Source organism: Bombina bombina, chromosome 6, assembly GCF_027579735.1.
Source record: "Bombina bombina isolate aBomBom1 chromosome 6, aBomBom1.pri, whole genome shotgun sequence".
NCBI lineage: Eukaryota > Metazoa > Chordata > Amphibia > Anura > Bombinatoridae > Bombina > Bombina bombina.
In genome coordinates, this window is record NC_069504.1 from 1048841372 (window position 1) to 1048863810 (window position 22439).

The following is a 22439-nucleotide window of genomic DNA, read 5'->3' on the forward strand; positions in this document are numbered from 1 at the left end:
CCGTTAGGGAAATCATCGTATTCAATAAGTGATACTCCCTTCACGTCCCTCTGACATTCGCTGTACTCTGAGAGCAATCGGGCTTCAACAATGCTGAGAAGCGCATATCAACGTAGAAATCTTAGCACAAACTTACTTCACCACCTCCATAGGAGGCAAAGTTTGTAAAACTGAATTGTGGGTGTGGTGAGGGGTGTATTTATAGGCATTTTGAGGTTTGGGAAACATTACCCCTCCTGGTAGGATTGTATATCCCATACGTCACTAGCTCATGGACTCTTGCCAATTACATGAAAGAAATCTTGATTGAAGAATCTTTCCAGACACCTAAGTTTACCCCTTCCTTGCTCTAACGTAGGCAAAGAGAATGACTGGGGTGGGAAGGAAGGGAGGTGATATTTAACAGCTTTACTGTGGTGCACTTTGCCACCTCCTGTTCCCGAAAGCAATTAGATGATCCGTGGACTCACCGTATCATTAGAAAGAAAAACACTTTTTCTAACTTTGACCCCCAAAATCTGTTACACATCTACAACCACCAAAAAACAACCAAAATAAATAGTTTCTAAATTTTGTCCTGAGTTTAGAAATACCCAATGTTTACATGTACTTTGCTTTTTTTGCAAATTATAGGGCAATAAATACAAGTAGCACTTTGCTATTTCCAAACCATTTTTTTTTCTTTGAAAATTAGCGATAGTTACACTGTAATACGTTGTAACACTGATATATGTCAGGAATCCCTGAATAGCCCTTCACATGTATATATTTTTTTTTAGTAGACAATCCAAAGTATTGATCTAGGCCCATTTTGGTATATTTCATGCCATCATTTCACCGTCAAATGCGATCAAATAAAATAAAAATCGTTCACTTTTTCAAACCTTAGGTTTCTCACTGAAATTATTTACAACCAGCATGTGCAATTATGGCACAAATGTTTGTAAATGCTTCTCTGGGATCCCCTTTGTTCAGAAGTAGCAGACTTATATGGCTTTGGTGTTGCTTTTTGGTAATTAGAAGGCTGCTAAATGCAGCTGTGCACCACACGCGTATTATGCCCAGCAGTGAAGGGGTTAATTTAGGTAGCTTGTAGGGTTAATTTTAGCTTTAGTGTAGAGATCAGCCACCCACCTGACACCTCCCCCCCATACAGCTCTCTAAACCCACTCCCCTCTACCTATTTACCGCCATGTTCGGTACTGGCTTTCTGCCAGTACCCAGTTCCGTGCGTGCGCACCCCCCCCCCCCCGCAGTGAGGATTGTACCCCACAAGTTCCAATTGCTTAAAAGCCACCACTGCTCTACTGAAGAGACTGATGTGGACTACGGCTACACCCTAGTAGAACAAACAGCACAAGCTTGTACTGTTAAAAAATTATAAAAATCTTGATCGAAGAATCTTTCCAGACACCTAACTTGACCACTTCCTTGCTCTAACGTAGGCAAAGAGAATGACTGGGGTGGGAAGGAAGGGAGGTGATATTTAACAGCTTTGCTGTGGTGCTCTTTGCCACCTCCTGTTCCCAATAGTAATTAGATGATCCGTGGACTCACTGTGTCATTAGAAAGAAAAACACTTTTTCTAACTTTGACCCCCCAAATCTGTTACACATCTACAACCACCAAACAACCAAAATAAATAGTTTCTAAATTTTGTCCTGAGTTTAGAAATACCCAATGTTTACATGTTCTTTGCAAATTATAGGGCAATAAATACAAGTAGCACTCTGCTATTTCCAAACCATTTTTTTTTTTCAAAATTAGCGATAGTTACACTGTAATACGTTGTAACACTGTACCGAGGCATCACTGCAACCCCTTGAAAGTGGTTGGAAGCGATCAGGATCGCCTCTACCACTTGAAAGCCCTGAGGACGTACAGGGTACGTCCTTGGTCACTAACTGACATTTTTTGTAGGATGTACCCTATACGTCCTTGGTCCTTAAGTGGTTAAACTAATATTTAGCTCTTTGAAATGATTCTTCATCACCATTCCTATAAGGTTTAACAGAGCGTAGCTTCCTTAGCTCTAGAGTGAACCAATGTTTATTATTATGGAATTTACGTACAGACTTTGTTGGACTACATGCTCCTACACAAAAGCGGATATAAGAGGTGAACGTATCAGCATAATTATCTATATTAAAAAGGGACGTTGCTATAAACAATGTTGAAAACACTGCTCCCATAACCTGCTATAGACACATGCACACTCCTAAGCCCCTATCATCCTACGGTAAGTATAATTTTGACTTTATTGCCCCAACACTGTTATATTACTATACTTTTTACCTCTATCATTACCTTGTATCTAAGGCTCTACAGACTGCCCCTTATTGCAGTGTTTTTTTTTGTTTGTTTTTTTACAAACTTGCACTCCAGCCAATCAGTGCTGGCTCATGCATGACTCCACGGGAGTGACTAGTTTGTTAACTAAATTACACACCTGAACTAGCACTGTCTAGCTCTGAACAGCTAATAAAATAATATAAGAGACAGCCTTTAAGACATTAGCATATGAGCCTACCTAGGTTTAGCCTTCAACAAAGAAAATTTGATGATAAAGGTAAAATTGATAAGTTTATTATAGTGAATGATTTTATCTGGATTAATATAATAGGCAATGCTAAGTGTAAATGTAAGCAGGAAAGTATTTTCCCAAGTACAAACACCACTGGTATAACAATTGCAAAGACAAACGTAGGCTACAGAACCATAACTGCTTTCCTTGAGTTGGAAGTCTGATGAATGCTTCAATTTCAGATTATTTGATGATTTTCCTTTACATTTACTTACTTTAACCTGCCGTGCCTGAGTGATGATGCAGGGTAGGCTGAACAGCTGCTGTACAAAGGCTTTTAACTCCTTCATGGTGAGTTTTGTACGAGATTTTCCACTTTCTGTGCTCAACTTGCTGCAAAGCAAAGTCAAAAAGTTAAAATACACAATCAGAGAAAGCGTAATGCAAAACGCAACAGCGTCAGGGGTCTTTTGTATTTAATTTTAATGTGCTCTCTGTGTTAATGTTACAATATTAGTTTGTCCAAAAGGAAATGATGAGAGAGGGATTTAACGTGGAGGGGAAAATCTTTTCATACATTTATTTAATTTGAAGGGCTTAGATTAACAGAGAAGCACAGAGTTTGCATTACAGTCTAATGACAATCATACCCCTATTTTCCTCCGAATATTACTCCAATAACTGTAGCTATTTTAGCAGCACCCTTTTGAATATCACTTAAGTATAAAAAATACTGTCAGAGATGTGATTTTAATATTTGTTTGTCGAGCAGCAAATTTCAGTTATTTTTTGCTGTCTTTTTAGATTACAATTATTAAACGTTAAAGGGACATTATACACTAGATTTTTCTTTGCATAAATGTTTTGTAGATGATCCATTTATATAGCCTATAAAGATTTTTTTTTTTTTTTTAAATGTATAATTTTACTTATTTTTAAATAACTGCGCTGATTTTCAGACTCCTAACCAAGCCCCAAAGTTTTAGGAGAATACTGGTGTATACCTACTTCAGCTTGCTCCAGTTTGTGTAAAGAGTCTTTTCATATGCAGAGGAAGGGGGAGGGAGGGGAGTGTCTGCTCTTTTTGCTATAGAACCACTTTCAGTGGGTGTTCCAGTAACCTTTTCAACAGAGCTAAACTGGGAGCTTCTAAGTAAGTTTTTAAATGGTTTTATACTGGATCTTAAGATCAGTAGCTGTGCATATTATTATTTATAGTAGTGTCTATTACATGCAGTCCCTGGAGTATACTGTCCCTTTAAGTTTTATCTATAATTTTTCTGTGTTCTACAGCATACTTACAATTACCCATCTATAATAGGTTTTTGTATAGTAGTATAAACGAAGTTTTAGCACACTTTTGGAAGTTTACCTTAAAATAAGGAATTATATCAAGGTCATTCCAAAGAGTACAATAAACCCATTCAAGATTAATACATAGGACCTTTTTTCTTTATCTACTTAATATCATTAAACATCAATACAGTTACATCAAGAAAGCATCAGATACCTGACTGGGTAAATGTAAAGTGTCAGAACCTGTATTATACTACAGATTAGCAAGAGTGAAGTACTAACTAGTAAGAAGGTAGAAGGAAGAATATTATTATTTGTTGTAACAACATTATGAAGAACTCTTACTTGTGCTTCTGTTTCTTGGTCAGCAGCATTTGAGCAACGGACGCACACGTTTCTGCTTCCTTTACAGCCTCCCGGAGACGACGATAGAGCTCGTTTTCTGGAAACTTCCGATCTTCTGCATCCTCCAGCATGACTTTAAGCTCGATGATATCTGCTTGTTAAAAAAGAAAATTTATGCTTACCTGATAAATTTGTTTCTTTTTAGACACGATGAGTCCACGGATTTCATCCTTTCTTGTGGGATTACGCCTCCTTGTCAGCAGGAGGAGGCAAAGAGCACCACAGCAGAGCTCTATATATAGCTCCTCCCTTCCCTCCCACTCTAGTCATTCAACCGAAGTTAGGAAGAGAAAGGAAAGGCCAAGGTGCAGAGGTGTCTGAAGTTTCACAAATAATTAATAACCTGTCTCATAGAACAGGGCGGGCCGTGGACTCATCGTGTCTAAAAAGAAACAAATGTATCAGGTAAGCATCAATTTTCTTTTCTTTTTAAAGACACGATGAACCCACGGATTTCATCATTACTTGTGGGATACAATACCAAAGCTAGAGTACACGGATGATAAGTGAGAGACAAGACAGGGAACCTAAACGGAAGGCACCACTGCTTGAAGAACCTTTCTCCCAAAAACAGTCTCAGCCGAAGCAAAGATATCAAATTCGAATTTTTTTTTTAAAAAAAGGATTGAAGAGAAGACCAAGTAGCAGTCATGCAAAACTGCTCAACAAGCATAATATTTGAATGTGCATGAGGAAGCAACAGCCCTGGTGGAATGAACCATAACTCTTTCAGGAGACTGCTGTCCAGCAAGCTCATAAGCAAAAACGGAAGACACTCTTCAACCAAAAGGAAAGTAGTAGCTAAAGCTTTCTGACCCTTACATTCTCTAGAAAAAATGTCAAACAGAGAAGACGATTGACGAAAGTCCTTAGTCGCTTGTAAATAAAACTTTTAAAAACGCAGACTACGTCCAAAAAAAGTAGCAGACATTCCTTCCGAGAAGAAAGATAAGAACACAAGGAAGGAACGACAACTCCTAAGAAATGTGCTTGTCTGAAACAACCTTAGGAAGAAAACCATGTTTAGTACAGAACACCACCTTCTCCGAATGAAAAATAAGGTAAGGCGAATTATATTGTAATGCTGAAAGCTCAGACACTCATCGAGCAGAAGAAATGGCAACAAGATAAAAACTTTCCAAGATAATAACTTAAGATCTATGGAATGCATAGGCTCAACAGAAACCCTTAAAGAACTTTAAGATCTAAATTCAAACTCCATGGAGGAGCAATTGGTTTAAACACAGGCCTGACTCTAATCAGAGCCTGACAAAATAATTGAACATCTGGGACATCATCTACCAGCCGCTTGTGTAACAAAATAGATAAAACAGAGATCTGACCCTTTAGGGAACTCACTGATAAACCCTTCTCCAATCCTTCTCGGAGAAAAGACAAAATTCTGGGAATCCAAACTTTTCTCCATGAGCAACTCTCGGATTCACACCAATAAAGATAGTTATGCCCTATCTGATGGAAAATCTTCCTAGTTACAGGCTTACATGCCTGAATTAAGGTATCTATGCCCGAATCAGAAAAAACATAATTTATGTAAGAACTTACCTGATAAATTCATTTCTTTCATATTAGCAAGAGTCCATGAGCTAGTGACGTATGGGATATACATTCCTACCAGGAGGGGCAAAGTTTCCCAAACCTCAAAATGCCTATAAATACACCCCTCACCACACCCACAATTCAGTTTAACGAATAGCCAAGAAGTGGGGTGATAAAAAAGTGCGAAAGCATATAAAATAAGGAATTGGAATAATTGTGCTTTATACAAAAAAATCATAACCACCACAAAAAAAGGGCGGGCCTCATGGACTCTTGCTAATATGAAAGAAATGAATTTATCAGGTAAGTTCTTACATAAATTATGTTTTCTTTCATGTAATTAGCAAGAGTCCATGAGCTAGTGACGTATGGGATAATGACTACCCAAGAAGTGGATCTTTCCACACAAGAGTCACTAGAGAGGGAGGGATAAAATAAAGACAGCCAAAAAGTTTTACATCTTATGCAATATGCAGCTATACATGACATTCCCTTTATTCTACTTTCGACCGACGCTGAAAAAGCCTTTGACAGACTAGACTGGACCTTTTTAAAAGTTACCCTACAGAAATTTGGTTTCCCAGACAGTTTTATTCAAAAAATTCTAGCCCTTTACACTAACCCCACTGCCAAGATTAAAATTAATGGTACACTTTCCAACTCCTTCCCCATATTAAACGGTACTAGACAAGGGTGCCCTTTGTCACCCTTATTATTCGTTCTATCGATGGAGATTCTTGCTACTAAATTACGTGACAATCCTGCTATAACTGGACTTACTATAAACTCAACTCATCATAAATTGGCACTTTATGCAGATGACTTACTACTGACACTAACTCATCCAAACATATCCCTACCTGCGGCACGAGACACACTGGAAGAATTCGGCCTCCACTCTAATTATTTAGTTAATAAACATAAATCTGAATTGCTCCCCATAAATCTAAATGAGTCTGACATTCAAGCACTTAGCTCACAGGTACCATATTCAATACAGAGGTCCTCACTGAAGTACTTAGGGGTTCACCTCGCTAGTACTGTACAACAATTATTTGAACTGAATTATGAACCACTTCTAAACACTCTAACTAGAGACACATCAGCGTGGCTAAATAAAAATATATCTTGGTTGGGCAGGATAGGAGTGGCCAAAATGACCATACTCCCCAAGATCCTTTACTTGTTCCAAACGGTCCCTATACCGTTATCAGATACCTACCTTAATAGACTCCAATCTGTGATGAACTCATATATCTGGAAAAAGAAACCTCCCAGAATAGCTAGAACAACTCTCTACCTATCAAAAACATATGGGGGATTGGGAGTACCAGACGTAATAAAATACCGAACAGCAGTCTTCTTAAAAAGAGTGATAGACTGGTGTACAACCCCTAACGAAAATAACAAGATTTGGTTGCTATTAGAACACGACCTGACTAGATCCCCCCAACTTGGCGCATACTGCTGGCAACCGAACGGGAATCACCCAGCCTTGACAAAAATCTACCCTATAATACGAGAAACTTTTGCCGTCTGGTCTAGGACTATAGCCAAAAACCCACATATCTCAACTATCCCTTCTCCCTTGACGACTGTTCTATCCAACCCAGACTTCCCAATAGGGATGTTAGTTACACCTAAATCACAGAACAGCCTAGACAATCTCCTCCCACTGTATACACTACTGGAAGCGAACAAATTAATATCTAAACAACAATTAATGGACTTAGGAATCACACAATTCACTGACTGGTTCAAATATCTACAACTTACACATTTTGTTCACACCCATAAACTTAAACAACACACAACAAGAGATCGTACCCCTTTCGAAAAACTTTGCACTTTCAGCTCACCTTCAGCCCACGTTATAACCACCCTATATCAAATCCTACTCACACCCCCTGACCCCAAACAAATCTCTACAATACTATCTTGGCATAAAGAACTTCCGTACACACTCTCGGAGGAAGAATGGCTTGATATCTTTCGACATACCAGTAAATCAGCACATTCAGCCACCCTACTAGAAACTAACTACAAATTCTTGCTTCGGTGGTATCTCACTCCCCATAGATTAAAATATATATTCCCAGAAGCATCAGATAGATGCTGGAGGAAGTGCTTGAGTGAAGGAACACCTTACCATATCTGGTGGGAGTGCCCTAGGATTTTAAAATTCTGGACAGACATCAACCAAGAAATGAGCAGGTTATTAAATCATGAGATTGCTTTAGACCCTTTGATATATTTATTTCATATCCTGTCCAAATTCCAGTTTAAGCAGTACACATCCCTATTTCAACTGGCCATATGCAGCGCCAAACAATTAATCCCAAGGATGTGGAAAACTGAGTCCACTCCAACTTTATCAATGTGGAAAACACAAATGGAAGTGAATCTATCACTAGAAAGATTCTTTTATTACAAAACTGGCAGATTAGAGTTCTACGCTGAAATGCTATATTTCTGGGATTCCTACTATCACACTGAGCAGAACTAAGTTCCTCAAGTAACGTCCTTTGATATGGACGAACCACACGGTAAAAGATGAAAGTTCCTCTCTAGCGAGACGAAGCGCACCATCTAATCCCTCAACACTCTACATACCCTTTAAGTCATATAGGGACTAGCTGTGACTGATAGGAAGCCGAACCTGGACAGTAAATTATACTAGAACCAAACCGACAGTCCCATTTCCGACTACACACCCTAGACATAACCATCTGACTGTCCAACTTTACTTCAAGTTCTGAGATAGCAAAGGAGATATATACAAGAAGCTACTATTATAGTATTGTTATATAAGCATAGATATCACCATATATACCTTGATCAGATGAACCCTACAACCTCACCAAGAAAACTTTCTGTGTAGTTTGTTTTTGACTATTGGAGTTTAAATATTGTTGAAAATGAGGTTGAAATATGTAAAATATGTTCTTAGCACACTGAAATTAAGCTTTACCCATTACAAAATCGCTTTATGTGAACATGCAATTTTTCATATGGACTTGCAGAACCCGGATCTTGTAAGATTGTTATAGAATCCATCATGTAATACGATACTGAACCTGCCATGTAAAATATCTTGACCACTGGAGTGTAATTATTGTTTGAAATTGTTTTGTTGTAATGAATACTTTGTTATAAATAAAAGATTAAACTAAAATAAAGACAGCCAATTCCTGCTGAAAATAATCCACACCCAAAATAAAGTTTAACGAAAAACATAAGCAGAAGATTCAAACTGAAACCGCTGCCTGAAGTACTTTTCTACCAAAAACTGCTTCAGAAGAAGAAAATACATCAAAATGGTAGAATTTAGTAAAAGTATGCAAAGAGGACCAAGTAGCTGCTTTGCAGATCTGGTCAACCGAAGCTTCATTCCTAAACGCCCAGAAGTAGAAACTGACCTAGTAGAATGAGCTGTAATTCTCTGAGGCGGAGTTTTACCCGACTCAACATAGGCAAGATGAATTAAAGATTTCAACCAAGATGCCAAAGAAATGGCAGAAGCTTTCTGGCCTTTTCTAGAACCGGAAAAGATAACAAATAGACTAGAAGTCTTACGAAAAGATTTCGTAGCTTCAACATAATATTTCAAAGCTCTAACAACATCTAAAGAATGCAACGATTTCTCCTTAGAATTCTTAGGATTAGGACATAATGAAGGAACCACAATTTCTCTACTAATGTTGTTGGAATTCACAACTTTAGGTAAAAATTCAAAAGAAGTTCGCAACACCGCCTTATCCTGATGAAAAATCAGAAAAGGAGACTCACAAGAAAGAGCAGATAATTCAGAAACTCTTCTGGTAGAAGAGATAGCCAAAAGGAACAAAACTTTCCAAGAAAGTAATTTAATGTCCAATGAATGCATAGGTTCAAACGGAGGAGCTTGAAGAGCTCCCAGAACCAAATTCAAACTCCAAGGAGGAGAAATTGACTTAATGACAGGTTTTATACGAACCAAAGCTTGTACAAAACAATGAATATCAGGAAGAACAGCAATCTTTCTGTGAAAAAGAACAGAAAGAGCAGAGATTTGTCCTTTCAAAGAACTTGCGGACAAACCCTTATCTAAACCATCCTGAAGGAACTGTAAAATTCTCGGTATTCTAAAAGAATGCCAGGAAAAATGAGAAAGACACCAAGAAATATAAGTCTTCCAGACTCTATAATATATCTCTCGAGATACAGATTTACGAGCCTGTAACATAGTATTAATCACAGAGTCAGAGAAACCTCTTTGACCAAGAATCAAGCGTTCAATCTCCATACCTTTAAATTTAAGGATTTCAGATCCTGATGGAAAAAAGGACCTTGTGACAGAAGGTCTGGTCTTAACGGAAGAGTCCACGGTTGGCAAGAGGCCATCCGGACAAGATCCGCATACCAAAACCTGTGAGGCCATGCCGGAGCTACCAGCAGAACAAACGAGCATTCCTTCAGAATCTTGGAGATTACTCTTGGAAGAAGAACTAGAGGCGGAAAGATATAGGCAGGATGATACTTCCAAGGAAGTGATAATGCATCCACTGCCTCCGCCTGAGGATCCCGGGATCTGGACAGATACCTGGGAAGTTTCTTGTTTAGATGGGACGCCATCAGATCTATTTCTGGAAGTTCCCACATTTGAACAATCTGAAGAAATACCTCTGGGTGAAGAGACCATTCGCCCAGATGCAACGTTTGGCGACTGAGATAATCCGCTTCCCAATTGTCTACACCTGGAATATGAACCGCAGAGATTAGACAGGAGCTGGATTCTGCCCAAACCAAAATTCGAGATACTTCTTTCATAGCCAGAGGACTGTGAGTCCCTCCTTGATGATTGATGTATGCCACAGTTGTGACATTGTCTGTCTGAAAACAAATGAACGATTCTCTCTTCAGAAGAGGCCAAAACTGAAGAGCTCTGAAAATTGCACGGAGTTCCAAAATATTGATCGGTAATCTCACCTCCTGAGATTCCCAAACTCCTTGTGCCGTCAGAGATCCCCACACAGCTCCCCAACCTGTGAGACTTGCATCTGTTGAAATTACAGTCCAGGTCGGAAGCACAAAAGAAGCCCCCTGAATTAAACGATGGTGATCTGTCCACCATGTTAGAGAGTGTCGAACAATCGGTTTTAAAGATATTAATTGAGATATCTTCGTGTAATCGTTGCACCATTGCTTCAGCATACAGAGCTGAAGAGGTCGCATGTGAAAACGAGCAAAGGGGATCGCGTCCGATGCAGCAGTCATAAGACCTAGAATTTCCATGCATAAGGCTACCGAAGGGAATGATTGTGACTGAAGGTTTCGACAAGCTGTAATCAATTTTAAACGTCTCTTGTCTGTTAAAGACAGAGTCATGGACACTGAATCCATCTGGAAACCCAGAAAGGTTACCCTTGTCTGAGGAATCAAAGAACTTTTTGGTAAATTGATCCTCCAACCATGATCTTGAAGAAACAACACAAGTCGATTCGTATGAGATTCTGCTAAATGTAAAGACTGAGCAAGTACCAAGATATCGTCCAAATAAGGAAATACCACAATACCCTGTTCTCTGATTACAGACAGCAGGGCACCGAGAACCTTTGTAAAAATTCTTGGAGCTGTAGCTAGGCCAAACGGCAGAGCCACAAACTGGTAATGCTTGTCTAGGAAAGAGAATCTCAGAAACTGATAGTGATCTGGATGAATCGGAATATGCAGATATGCATCCTGTAAATCTATTGTGGACATATAATTCCCTTGCTGAACAAAAGGTAAGATAGTGCTTACAGTTACCATCTTGAACGTAGGTATCCTTACATAACGATTCAATATTTTTAGATCCAGAACTGGTCTGAAAGAATTCTCCTTCTTTGGTACAATGAAGAGATTTGAATAAAACCCCATCCCCTGTTCCGGAACTGGAACTGGCATAATTACTCCAGTCAACTCTAGATCTGAAACACATTTCAGAAATGCTTGAGCTTTTACTGGATTTACTGGGACACGGGAAAGAAAAAATCTCTTTGCAGGAGGTCTCAACTTGAAACAAATTCTGTACCCTTCTGAAACAATGCTCTGAATCCAAAGATTGTGAACAGAATTGATCCAAATTTCCTTGAAAAAACGTAACCTGCCCCCTACCAGCTGAGCTGGAATGAGGGCCGCACCTTCATGTGGACTTAGAAGCAGGCTTTGCCTTTCTAGCTGGCTTGGATTTATTCCAGACTGGAGATGGTCTCCAAACTGAAACTGCTCCTGAGGATGAAGGATCAGGCTTTTGTTCTTTGTTGAAACGAAAGGAACGAAAACGATTATTAGCTCTGTTTTTACCTTTAGATTTTTTATCCTGTGGTAAAAAAGTTCCTTTCCCACCAGTAACAGTTGAAATAATGGAATCCAACTGAGAACCAAATAATTTGTTACCCTGGAAAGAAATGGAAAGTAAAGTTGATTTAGAATCCATATCAGCATTCCAAGTTTTAAGCCATAAAGCTCTTCTAGCTAAAATAGCTAGAGACATAAACCTGACATCAACTCTGATAATATCAAAAATGGCATCACAGATAAAATTATTAGCATGTTGAAGAAGAATAATAATATCATGAGAATCACAATGTGTTACTTGTTGCGCTAAAGTTTCCAACCAAAAAGTTGAAGCTGCAGCAACATCAGCCAAAGATATAGCAGGTCTAAGAAGATTACCTGAACACAGATAAGCTTTTCTTAGAAAGGACTCCATTTTCCTATCTAGAGGATCCTTAAACGAAGTACCATCTGACGTAGGAATAGTAGTACGTTTAGCAAGGGTAGAAATAGCCCCATCAACTTTAGGGATCTTGTCCCAAAATTCTAATCTGTCAGGCGGCACAGGATATAATTGCTTAAAACGTTTAGAAGGAGTAAATGAATTACCCAAATTATCCCATTCTTTGGAAATTACTGCAGAAATAGCATCAGGGACAGGAAAAACTTCTGGAATAACTACAGGAGTTTTAAAAACCTTATTTAAACGTTTAGATTTAGTATCAAGAGGACCAGAATCCTCTATTTCTAAAGCAATTAGGACTTCTTTAAGTAAAGAACGAATCAATTCCATTTTAAATAAATATGAAGATTTATCAGCATCAACCTCTGAGACAGAATCCTCTGAACCAGAGGAATCATCAGAATCAGAATGATGATGTTCAGTTAAAAATTCATCTGTAGGGAGAGAAGTTTTAAAAGATTTTTTATGTTTACTAGAAGGAGAAATAACAGACATAGCCTTCTTTATGGATTCAGAAACAAAATCTCTTATATTATCAGGAACATTCTGCACCTTAGATGTTGAAGGAACTGCAACAGGCAATGGTACTTTACTAAAGGAAATATTATCTGCTTTAACAAGTTTGTCATGACAATCAATACAAACAACAGCTGGAGGAATAGCTACCAAAAGTTTACAGCAGATACACTTAGCTTTGGTAGATTCAGCACTTGACAGCGATTTTCCTGTAGTATCTTCTGACTCAGATGCAACGTGAGACATCTTGCAATATGTAAGAGAAAAAACAACATATATATAAAGCAAAATTGATCAAATTCCTTAAATGACAGTTTCAGGAATGGGAAAAAATGCCAAAGAACAAGCTTCTAGCAACCAGAAGCAATAAAAAATGAGACTTAAATAATGTGGAGACAAGAGTGACGCCCATATTTTTTCGCGCCAAATAAGACGCCCACATTATTTGGCGCCTAAATGCTTTTTGGCGCCAAAAATGACGCCACATCCGGAACGCCGACATTTTTGGCGCAAAATAACGTCAAAAAGTGACGCAACTTCCGGCGACACGTATGACGCTGGAAACGGAAATAGAATTTTTGCGCCAAAAAAGTCCGCGCCAAGAATGACGCAATAAAATGAAGCATTTTCAGCCCCCGCGAGCCTAACAGCCCACAGGGAAAAAAGTCAAATTTTAAGGTAAGAAAAATGTTAAATTAAAATGCATTATCCCAAATATGAAACTGACTGTCTGAAAAATAAGGAAAGTTGAACATTCTGAGTCAAGGCAAATAAATGTTTGAATACATATATTTAGAACTTTATAAACAAAGTGCCCAACCATAGCTAGGAGTGTCACAAAAAATAAGACTTACTTACCCCAGGACACTCATCTACATGTAGTAGATAGCCAAACCAGTACTGAAACGAGAATCAGCAGAGGTAATGGTATATATAAGAGTATATCGTCGATCTGAAAAGGGAGGTAAGAGATTAATCTCTACGACCGATAACAGAGAACCTATGAAATAGACCCCTTAGAAGGAGATCACTGCATTCAAATAGGCAATACTCCTCACATCCCTCTGACATTCACTGCACGCTGAGAGGAAAACCGGGCTCCAACTTGCTGCGGAGCGCATATCAACGTAGAATCTAGCACAAACTTACTTCACCACCTCCATCGGAGGCAAAGTTTGTAAAACTGAATTGTGGGTGTGGTGAGGGGTGTATTTATAGGCATTTTGAGGTTTGGGAAACTTTGCCCCTCCTGGTAGGAATGTATATCCCATACGTCACTAGCTCATGGACTCTTGCTAATTACATGAAAGAAACCTCGCTTTTATAGGATCAAGCGTCCAATCTCCAAGCAATCAGCTTCAGAGAAACTAGAGTTGGGTGGAAAAAAAGGGACCCTGAATAAGAAGTCCTTCCTCAACGGAAGTGTCCAGGGTGCAGAGATGACATAACCACCGGAGCTGCATACCAAATCCTGCGAGACCACAGAGAAGCGAGGAAGATCACTGATGCCTCCTCCTATATGATTTGAACAATCACCCGGGTAGAAGCGCTAACAGGGGAAATAGATATTCTAGGCTGAAGGACCAAAGAACTGTCAAGGTAGCTATCAGTTCGGACTGGGGGCCCTAGACTTAGACCTGTATCCCAGAAGCCTGGCATTCTGACCAGATTCCAAGTGATCCAACTCCAGCCGACCCCATTTGAAAATCAGGTTGGAGAATACTCCCGAACGGAGTTCCCACTCTCCCGGTTGAAAAGTCTGTCTACTCAGAAAATCCGTTTCCCAAGTGTCCATCCCTGAGATATGGACAGATAAAAAAAATGAGCCTCCGCCCACTGGATAATCTTGGCTAACTCGGCCATCGTCAAGGAACATCTCGTTCCACCCTGATGATTGATGTAAAACCGTCTAAAAACAGAAGAAACGGGACCGAAGCCCACTGAGGCCAGACCAGAAGAGCCTTGAAGCTCGCTCTCCGTTCCAGGGAGTCTAAAAAAAGAACAGACTCTGCCTGAGTACACACCCTGCTAATCATGTTCCCTGGGATAGGTGATCCAGAGACAACTACCACAGAAGATAGTCCCTTGTTTCCTGATCCACAGTTATTTGAGGAGACAAGTCTGCATAGTCTTTGTTCCATTGCCTGAGTATGCTTAACTGCATAGGCCTGAAGTGGAACTAACAAACGGAATTGTAAGGGTCACAAGACACTGCTCATTTTATCAACCTTGGAAGGATGAAAGGTAGAGTGGACCTCACCGAAGATTGAACCTGCAACCCTTGGGTTGTTACAGAGTTCAGCCACAGTGCCTTAGCATGCTGAGCTATCTGTCCGGCTATTGTCACCATCAGTCCGATTACTCCTATATACTGAGCCACTGAAGGCCGAGAAGTGGACTGAAGGACTAGAACAGTATTGATAGAACTTAATTTCCCGACCTCAGTCAGAAAAATCTTCATTGATATTGAAGTAGTCTTGATTCCTAAGAAAACTACCCATGTGCCTGGAACTAAGGAACACTTTTCAAAAGACACCTTCTACCCGTGAGATCACAGGAAGTATAACACCATGTCCGTGTAAATCCTGCTTGCTGCAAGGACGACGCTTGGCCGAGGATATCAGCCAGATAGGGCGCCATTTCCAGTAAAGGCAAACCCTAGAACTTGAGACGATTCTCGCGAACGGCACATGATCCAATAAAAAGATTAATATTGTAGGAAATAGACATCGCTATGTACATCAAAAAAGCAATCTCCTTGCAAAGAACAGCAGAGAACTGACTGTGGTTCATAAAATTATTCTGGACACTATAGTAGAAAATTGTGGCATGAATTGACCGGTGTCACCAGACTCTCAACAGCAATAGCTTTAGAAAGAGTATATATAAGAAAAATTTTACACATAAAAAAACAGTACTGTTTCTTTAAATGTTAAAATAACATTATCTCTAGTGTGCTTTTGCAGTATCTATTGTCACTTTCACAGAAAATAAAAGTTAGCGGTCTCCCGGTTGGCATATGTTATGTGAAAACCGCCGGGAGTAAAATAGCACTGATTTCCAGCCCCAGTGTCTGTATACCATAGTTCTCTCTCAAGAGATCCCATCACAATAAAGAGCCCAATCTTTATCTTAGCCCTTGACATGTGATTGTATGTAAAGTTAATCGTCTCCCGGTCGGCATATTTTATGTTAAAACCGCCGGGAGTAAAACACTGATTCCATCCAGTCCCCAGTGTCTGTATAACATCGCTCTCCCTTAAGAAGAGATCACAGTCCCATCACAATAAGGAGCCCAATCTTATCTTAGCCCTCGACATGTGATTGTATGTAATGTAGTGCTCACTTTCTTCTGAGAGAATGTCCCCAGAATAATAAGGTTAGCACTTACCTTGAATGCTGTGCGACAGCATGGCAGTCCAGCAGGTGTAAGAGGTCTTCTACTTCCCATAGCCCTGTGGAATAAGATAAGCCTGAGTTAAATGTGCTTAGGCTATCTGGATTAGGGCAGCAAATATGTATAGGAGGCGCAGTGAGAATTATGTCCCACCAGTTCCTATTGCTTTAAAGCCACTAAATGCTCTACTGTAGAGACTGATCTGGTCTAGGCTACACCCTAGTACAAAGTAGCACTCACTGGCACTACTTTAAAAATAATAAACTCTTGATTGAAGAATCTATAACACCGCACTTTACCTCTTCCTATCACTAACACAGGCAAAGAGAATGACTGGGGTGGGAGGAAAGGAAGGAGCTATATATACAGCTCTGCTGTGGTGCTCTTTGCCTCCTCCTGCTGACCAGGAGGCGTAATCCCACAAGTAAGGATGAAATCCGTGGACTCATTGTGTCTTTAAAAAGAAAATAAAAAGGTCTAAATGGATCTAAAAAACATAATTTATGTAAGAACTTACCTGATAAATTCATTTCTTTCATATTAGCAAGAGTCCATGAGCTAGTGACGTATGGGATATACATTCCTACCAGGAGGGGCAAAGTTTCCCAAACCTCAAAATGCCTATAAATACACCCCTCACCACACCCACAAATCAGTTTAACGAATAGCCAAGAAGTGGGGTGATAAGAAAAAAGTGCGAAAGCATATAAAATAAGGAACTGGAATAATTGTGCTTTATACAAAAAAATCATAACCACCACAAAAAGGGTGGGCCTCATGGACTCTTGCTAATATGAAAGAAATGAATTTATCAGGTAAGTTCTTACATAAATTATGTTTTCTTTCACGTAATTAGCAAGAGTCCATGAGCTAGTGACGTATGGGATAATGACTACCCAAGATGTGGATCTTTCCACGCAAGAGTCACTAGAGAGGGAGGGATAAAATAAAGACAGCCAATTCCTGCTGAAAATAATCCACACCCAGAATAAAGTTTAATGAAAACATAAGCAGAAGATTCAAACTGAAACCGCTGCCTGAAGTACTTTTCTACCAAAAACTGCTTCAGAAGAAGAAAACACATCAAAATGGTAGAATTTAGTAAAAGTATGCAAAGAGGACCAAGTTGCTGCTTTGCAAATCTGATCAACCGAAGCTTCATTCCTAAACGCCCAGGAAGTAGAAACTGACCTAGTAGAATGAGCTGTAATCCTTTGAGGCAGAGTTTTACCCAACTTGACATAGGCATGATGAATTAAAGATTTCAACCAAGATGCCAAAGAAATGGCAGAAGCTTTCTGGCCTTTTCTAGAACCGGAAAAGATAACAAATAGACTAGAAGTCTTTCGGAAAGACTTAGTAGCTTCAACATAATATTTCAAAGCTCTAACAACATCCAAAGAATGCAACGATTTCTCCTTAGAATTCTTAGGATTAGGACATAATGAAGGAACCACAATTTCTCTACTAATGTTGTTGGCATTCACAACCTTAGGTAAAAATTGAAAAGAAGTTCGCAACACCGCCTTATCCTGATGAAAAATCAGAAAAGGAGACTCACAAGAAAGAGCAGATAATTCAGAGACTCTTCTGGCAAAAGAGATCGCCAAAAGGAACAAAACTTTCCAAGAAAGTAATTTAATGTCCAATGAATGCATGGGTTCAAAAGGAGGAGCTTGAAGAGCCCCCAGAACCAAATTCAAACTCCAAGGAGGAGAAATTGACTTAATGACAGGTTTTATACGAACCAAAGCTTGTACAAAACAATGAATATCAGGAAGATTAGCAATCTTTCTGTGAAAAAGAACAGAAAGAGCAGAGATTTGTCCTTTCAAGGAACTTGCGGACAAACCTTTATCTAAACCATCCTGAAGAAACTGTAAAATTCTCGGTATTCTAAAAGAATGCCAAGAAAAATGATGAGAAAGACACCAAGAAATATAAGTCTTCCAGACTCTATAATATATCTCTCTAGATACAGATTTACAAGCCTGTAACATAGTATTAATCACAGAGTCAGAGAAACCTCTTTGACCAAGAATCAAGCGTTCAATCTCCATACCTTTAAATTTAAGGATTTGAGATCCTGATGGAAAAAAGGACCTTGAGACAGAAGGTCTGGTCTTAACGGAAGAGTCCACGGTTGGCAAGAGGCCATCCGGACAAGATCCGCATACCAAAACCTGTGAGGCCATGCCGGAGCTACCAGCAGAACAAACGAGCATTCCTTCAGAATCTTGGAGATTACTCTTGGAAGAAGAACTAGAGGCGGAAAGATATAGGCAGGATGATACTTCCAAGGAAGTGATAATGCATCCACTGCCTCCGCCTGAGGATCCCGGGATCTGGACAGATACCTGGGAAGTTTCTTGTTTAGATGAGACGCCATCAGATCTATTTCTGGAAGTTCCCACATTTGAACAATCTGAAGAAATACCTCTGGGTGAAGAGAAAATTCGCCTGGATGCAAAGTTTGGCGAATGAGATAATCCGCTTCCCAATTGTCTATACCTGGGATATGAACCGCAGAGAAGCTGGATTCCGCCCAAACCAGAATTCGAGATACTTCTTTCATAGCCAGAGGACTGTGAGTCCCTCCTTGATGATTGATGTATGCCACAGTTGTGACATTGTCTGTCTGAAAACAAATGAACGATTCTCTCTTCAGAAGAGGCCAAGACTGAAGAGCTCTGAAAATTGCACGGAGTTCCAAAATATTGATCGGTAATCTCACCTCCTGAGATTCCCAAACTCCTTGTGCCGTCAGAGATCCCCAAACAGCTCCCCAACCTGTAAGACTTGCATCTGTTGAAATTACAGTCCAGGTCGGAAGAACAAAAGAAGCCCCCTGAATTAAACGATGGTGATCTGTCCACCACGTCAGAGAGTGTCGTACAATCGGTTTTAAAGATATTAATTGAGATATCTTTGTGTAATCCCTGCACCATTGATTCAGCATACAGAGCTGAAGAGGTCGCATGTGAAAACGAGCAAAGGGGATCGCGTCCGATGCAGCAGTCATAAGACCTAGAATTTCCATGCATAAGGCTACCGAAGGGAATGATTGTGACTGAAGGTTTCGACAAGCTGAAATCAATTTTAGACGTCTCTTGTTTGTCAAAGACAGAGTCATGGACACTGAATCTATCTGGAAACCCAGAAAGGTTACCCTTGTCTGAGGAATCAATGAACTTTTTAGTGAATTGATCCTCCAACCATGATCTTGAAGAAACAACACAAGTCGATTCGTATGAGATTCTGCTAAATGTAAAGACTGAGCAAGTACCAAGATATCGTCCAAATAAGGAAATACCACAATATCCTGTTCTCTAATTACAGACAGAAGGGCACCGAGAACCTTTGTAAAAATTCTTGGAGCTGTAGCTAGGCCAAACGGCAGAGCCACAAACTGGTAATGCTTGTCCAGGAAAGAGAATCTCAGGAACTGATAGTGATCTGGATGAATCGGAATATGCAGATATGCATCCTGTAAATCTATTGTGGACATATAATGCCCTTGCTGAACAAAAGGCAAGATAGTCCTTACAGTTACCATTTTGAATGTTGGTATCCTTACATAACGATTCAATATTTTTAGATCCAGAACTGGTCTGAAGGAATTCTCCTTCTTTGGTACAATGAAGAGATTCGAATAAAACCCCAGCCCCTGTTCCAGAACTGGAACTGGCATAATTACTCCAGCCAACTCTAGATCTGAAACACATTTCAGAAATGCTTGAGCTTTCACTGGATTTACTGGGACACGGGAAAGAAAAAATCTCTTTGCAGGAGGTCTTATCTTGAAACCAATTCTGTACCCTTCTGAAACGATGTTCTGAATCCAAAGATTGTGAACAGAATTGATCCAAATTTCTTTGAAAAAACGTAACCTGCCCCCTACCAGCTGAGCTGGAATGAGGGCCGCACCTTCATGTGGACTTAGAAGCTGGCTTTGCTTTTCTAGAAGGCTTGGATTTATTCCAGACTGGAGATGGTTTCCAAACTGAAACTGCTCCTGAGGATGAAGGATCAGGCTTTTGTTATTTGTTGAAACGAAAGGAACGAAAACTATTATTAGCCCTGTTTTTACCCTTAGATTTTTTATCCTGTGGTAAAAAAGTTCCTTTCCCACCAGTAACAGTTGAGATAATAGAATCCAACTGAGAACCAAATAATTTGTTACCCTGGAAAGAAAGGGAAAGTAGAGTTGATTTAGAAGACATATCGGCATTCCAATTTTAAGCCATAAAGCTCTTCTAGCTAAAATAGCTAGAGACATAAACCTGACATCAACTCTGATAATATCAAAAATGGCATCACAGATAAAATTATTAGCATGTTGAAGAAGAATAATAATATTATGAGAATCATGATCTGTTACTTGTTGCGCTAAAGTTTCTAACCAAAAAGTTGAAGCTGCAGCAACATCAGCCAATGATATAGCAGGTCTAAGAAGATTACCTGAACACAGATAAGCTTTTCTTAGAAAGGATTCAATTTTCCTATCTAAAGGATCCTTAAACGAAGTACCATCTGCCGTAGGAATAGTAGTACGTTTAGCAAGGGTAGAAATAGCCCCATCAACTTTAGGGATTTTGTCCCAAAATTCTAATCTGTCAGACGGCACAGGATATAATTGCTTAAAACGTTTAGAAGGAGTAAATGAATTACCCAAATTATTCCACTCTCTGGAAATTACTTCAGAAATAGCACCAGGAACAGGAAAAACTTCTGGAATAACCACAGGAGATTTAAAGACCTTATCTAAACGTTTAGATTTAGTATCAAGAGGACCAGAATCCTCAATTTCTAAAGCAATTAGTACTTCTTTAAGTAAAGAACGAATAAATTCCATTTTAAATAAATATGAAGATTTATCAGCATCAACCTCTGAGACAGAATCCTCTGAACCAGAAGAGTCATTAGAATCAGAATGATGATGTTCATTTAAAAATTCATCTGTATAAAGAGAAGTTTTAAAAGATTTTTTATGTTTACTAGAAGGAGGAATAACAGACATAGCCTTCTTGATGGATTCAGAAACAAAATCTCTTATGTTATCAGGAACACTCTGAACATTAGATGTTGATGGAACTGCAACAGGTAATGGTACTTTACTAAAGGAAATATTATCTGCATTAACAAGTTTGTCATGACAATTAATACAAACAACAGCTGGAGGAACAGCTACCAAAAGTTTACAGCAGATACACTTAGCTTTGGTAGTTCCAGCACCAGACAGCGATTTTCCTGAAGTATCTTCTGACTCAGATGCAACGTGAGACATCTTGCAATATGTAAGAGAAAAAACAACATATAAAGCAAAATTGATCAAATTCCTTAAATGACAGTTTCAGGAATGGGAAAAATGCCAAGGAACAAGCTTCTAGCAACCAGAAGCAATAAAAAATGAGACTTAAATAATGTGGAGACAAAAGCGACGCCCATATTTTTTTAGCGCCAAATAAGACGCCCACATTATTTGGCGCCTAAATGCTTTTGGCGCCAAAAATGACGCCACATCCGGAACGCCGACATTTTTGGCGCAAAAGAAAGTCAAAAAATGACGCAACTTCTGGCGACACATATGACGCCGGAAACAGAAAAGATTTTTTGCGCCAAAAAAGTCAGCGCCAAGAATGACGCAATAAAATGAAGCATTTTCAGCCCCCGCGAGCCTAACAGCCCACAGGGAAAAAAAGTCAAATTTTTTAAGGTAAGAAAAATGATTGATTCAAATGCATTATCCCAAATATGAAACTGACTGTCTGAAAATAAGGAATGTTGAACATCCTGAGTCAAGGCAAATAAATGTTTGAATACATATATTTAGAACTTTATTAAAAAAAGTGCCCAACCATAGCTTAGAGCAGTGATTTTTAACCTTTTTTTTGCCGTGGCACACTTTTTTACGTTAAAAAATCCTGTGGCACACCACCATCCCAAAATTAAAAAAAAATCACACATTGTAGCCTAATACAGCA

The 22439-nt window shown here is 39.3% G+C and overlaps 1 protein-coding gene across 4 annotated transcripts in view; it reads right to left on the bottom strand.

Annotated features, from left to right (window-relative positions):
- Positions 1–22439, bottom strand: part of KDM5A (lysine demethylase 5A) — a 389966-nt gene that overhangs the window by 222785 nt on the left and 144742 nt on the right. For all 4 annotated transcript variants that reach the window (XM_053718826.1, XM_053718824.1, XM_053718825.1 and 1 more), the window contains 2 exons: positions 4166–4316; positions 2800–2917 (listed from right to left, as the gene is read on the bottom strand). In XM_053718826.1, the coding sequence (XP_053574801.1) occupies positions 2800–2917; positions 4166–4316 (269 nt within the window). The remainder of the gene's footprint in view (positions 1–2799; positions 2918–4165; positions 4317–22439) is intronic.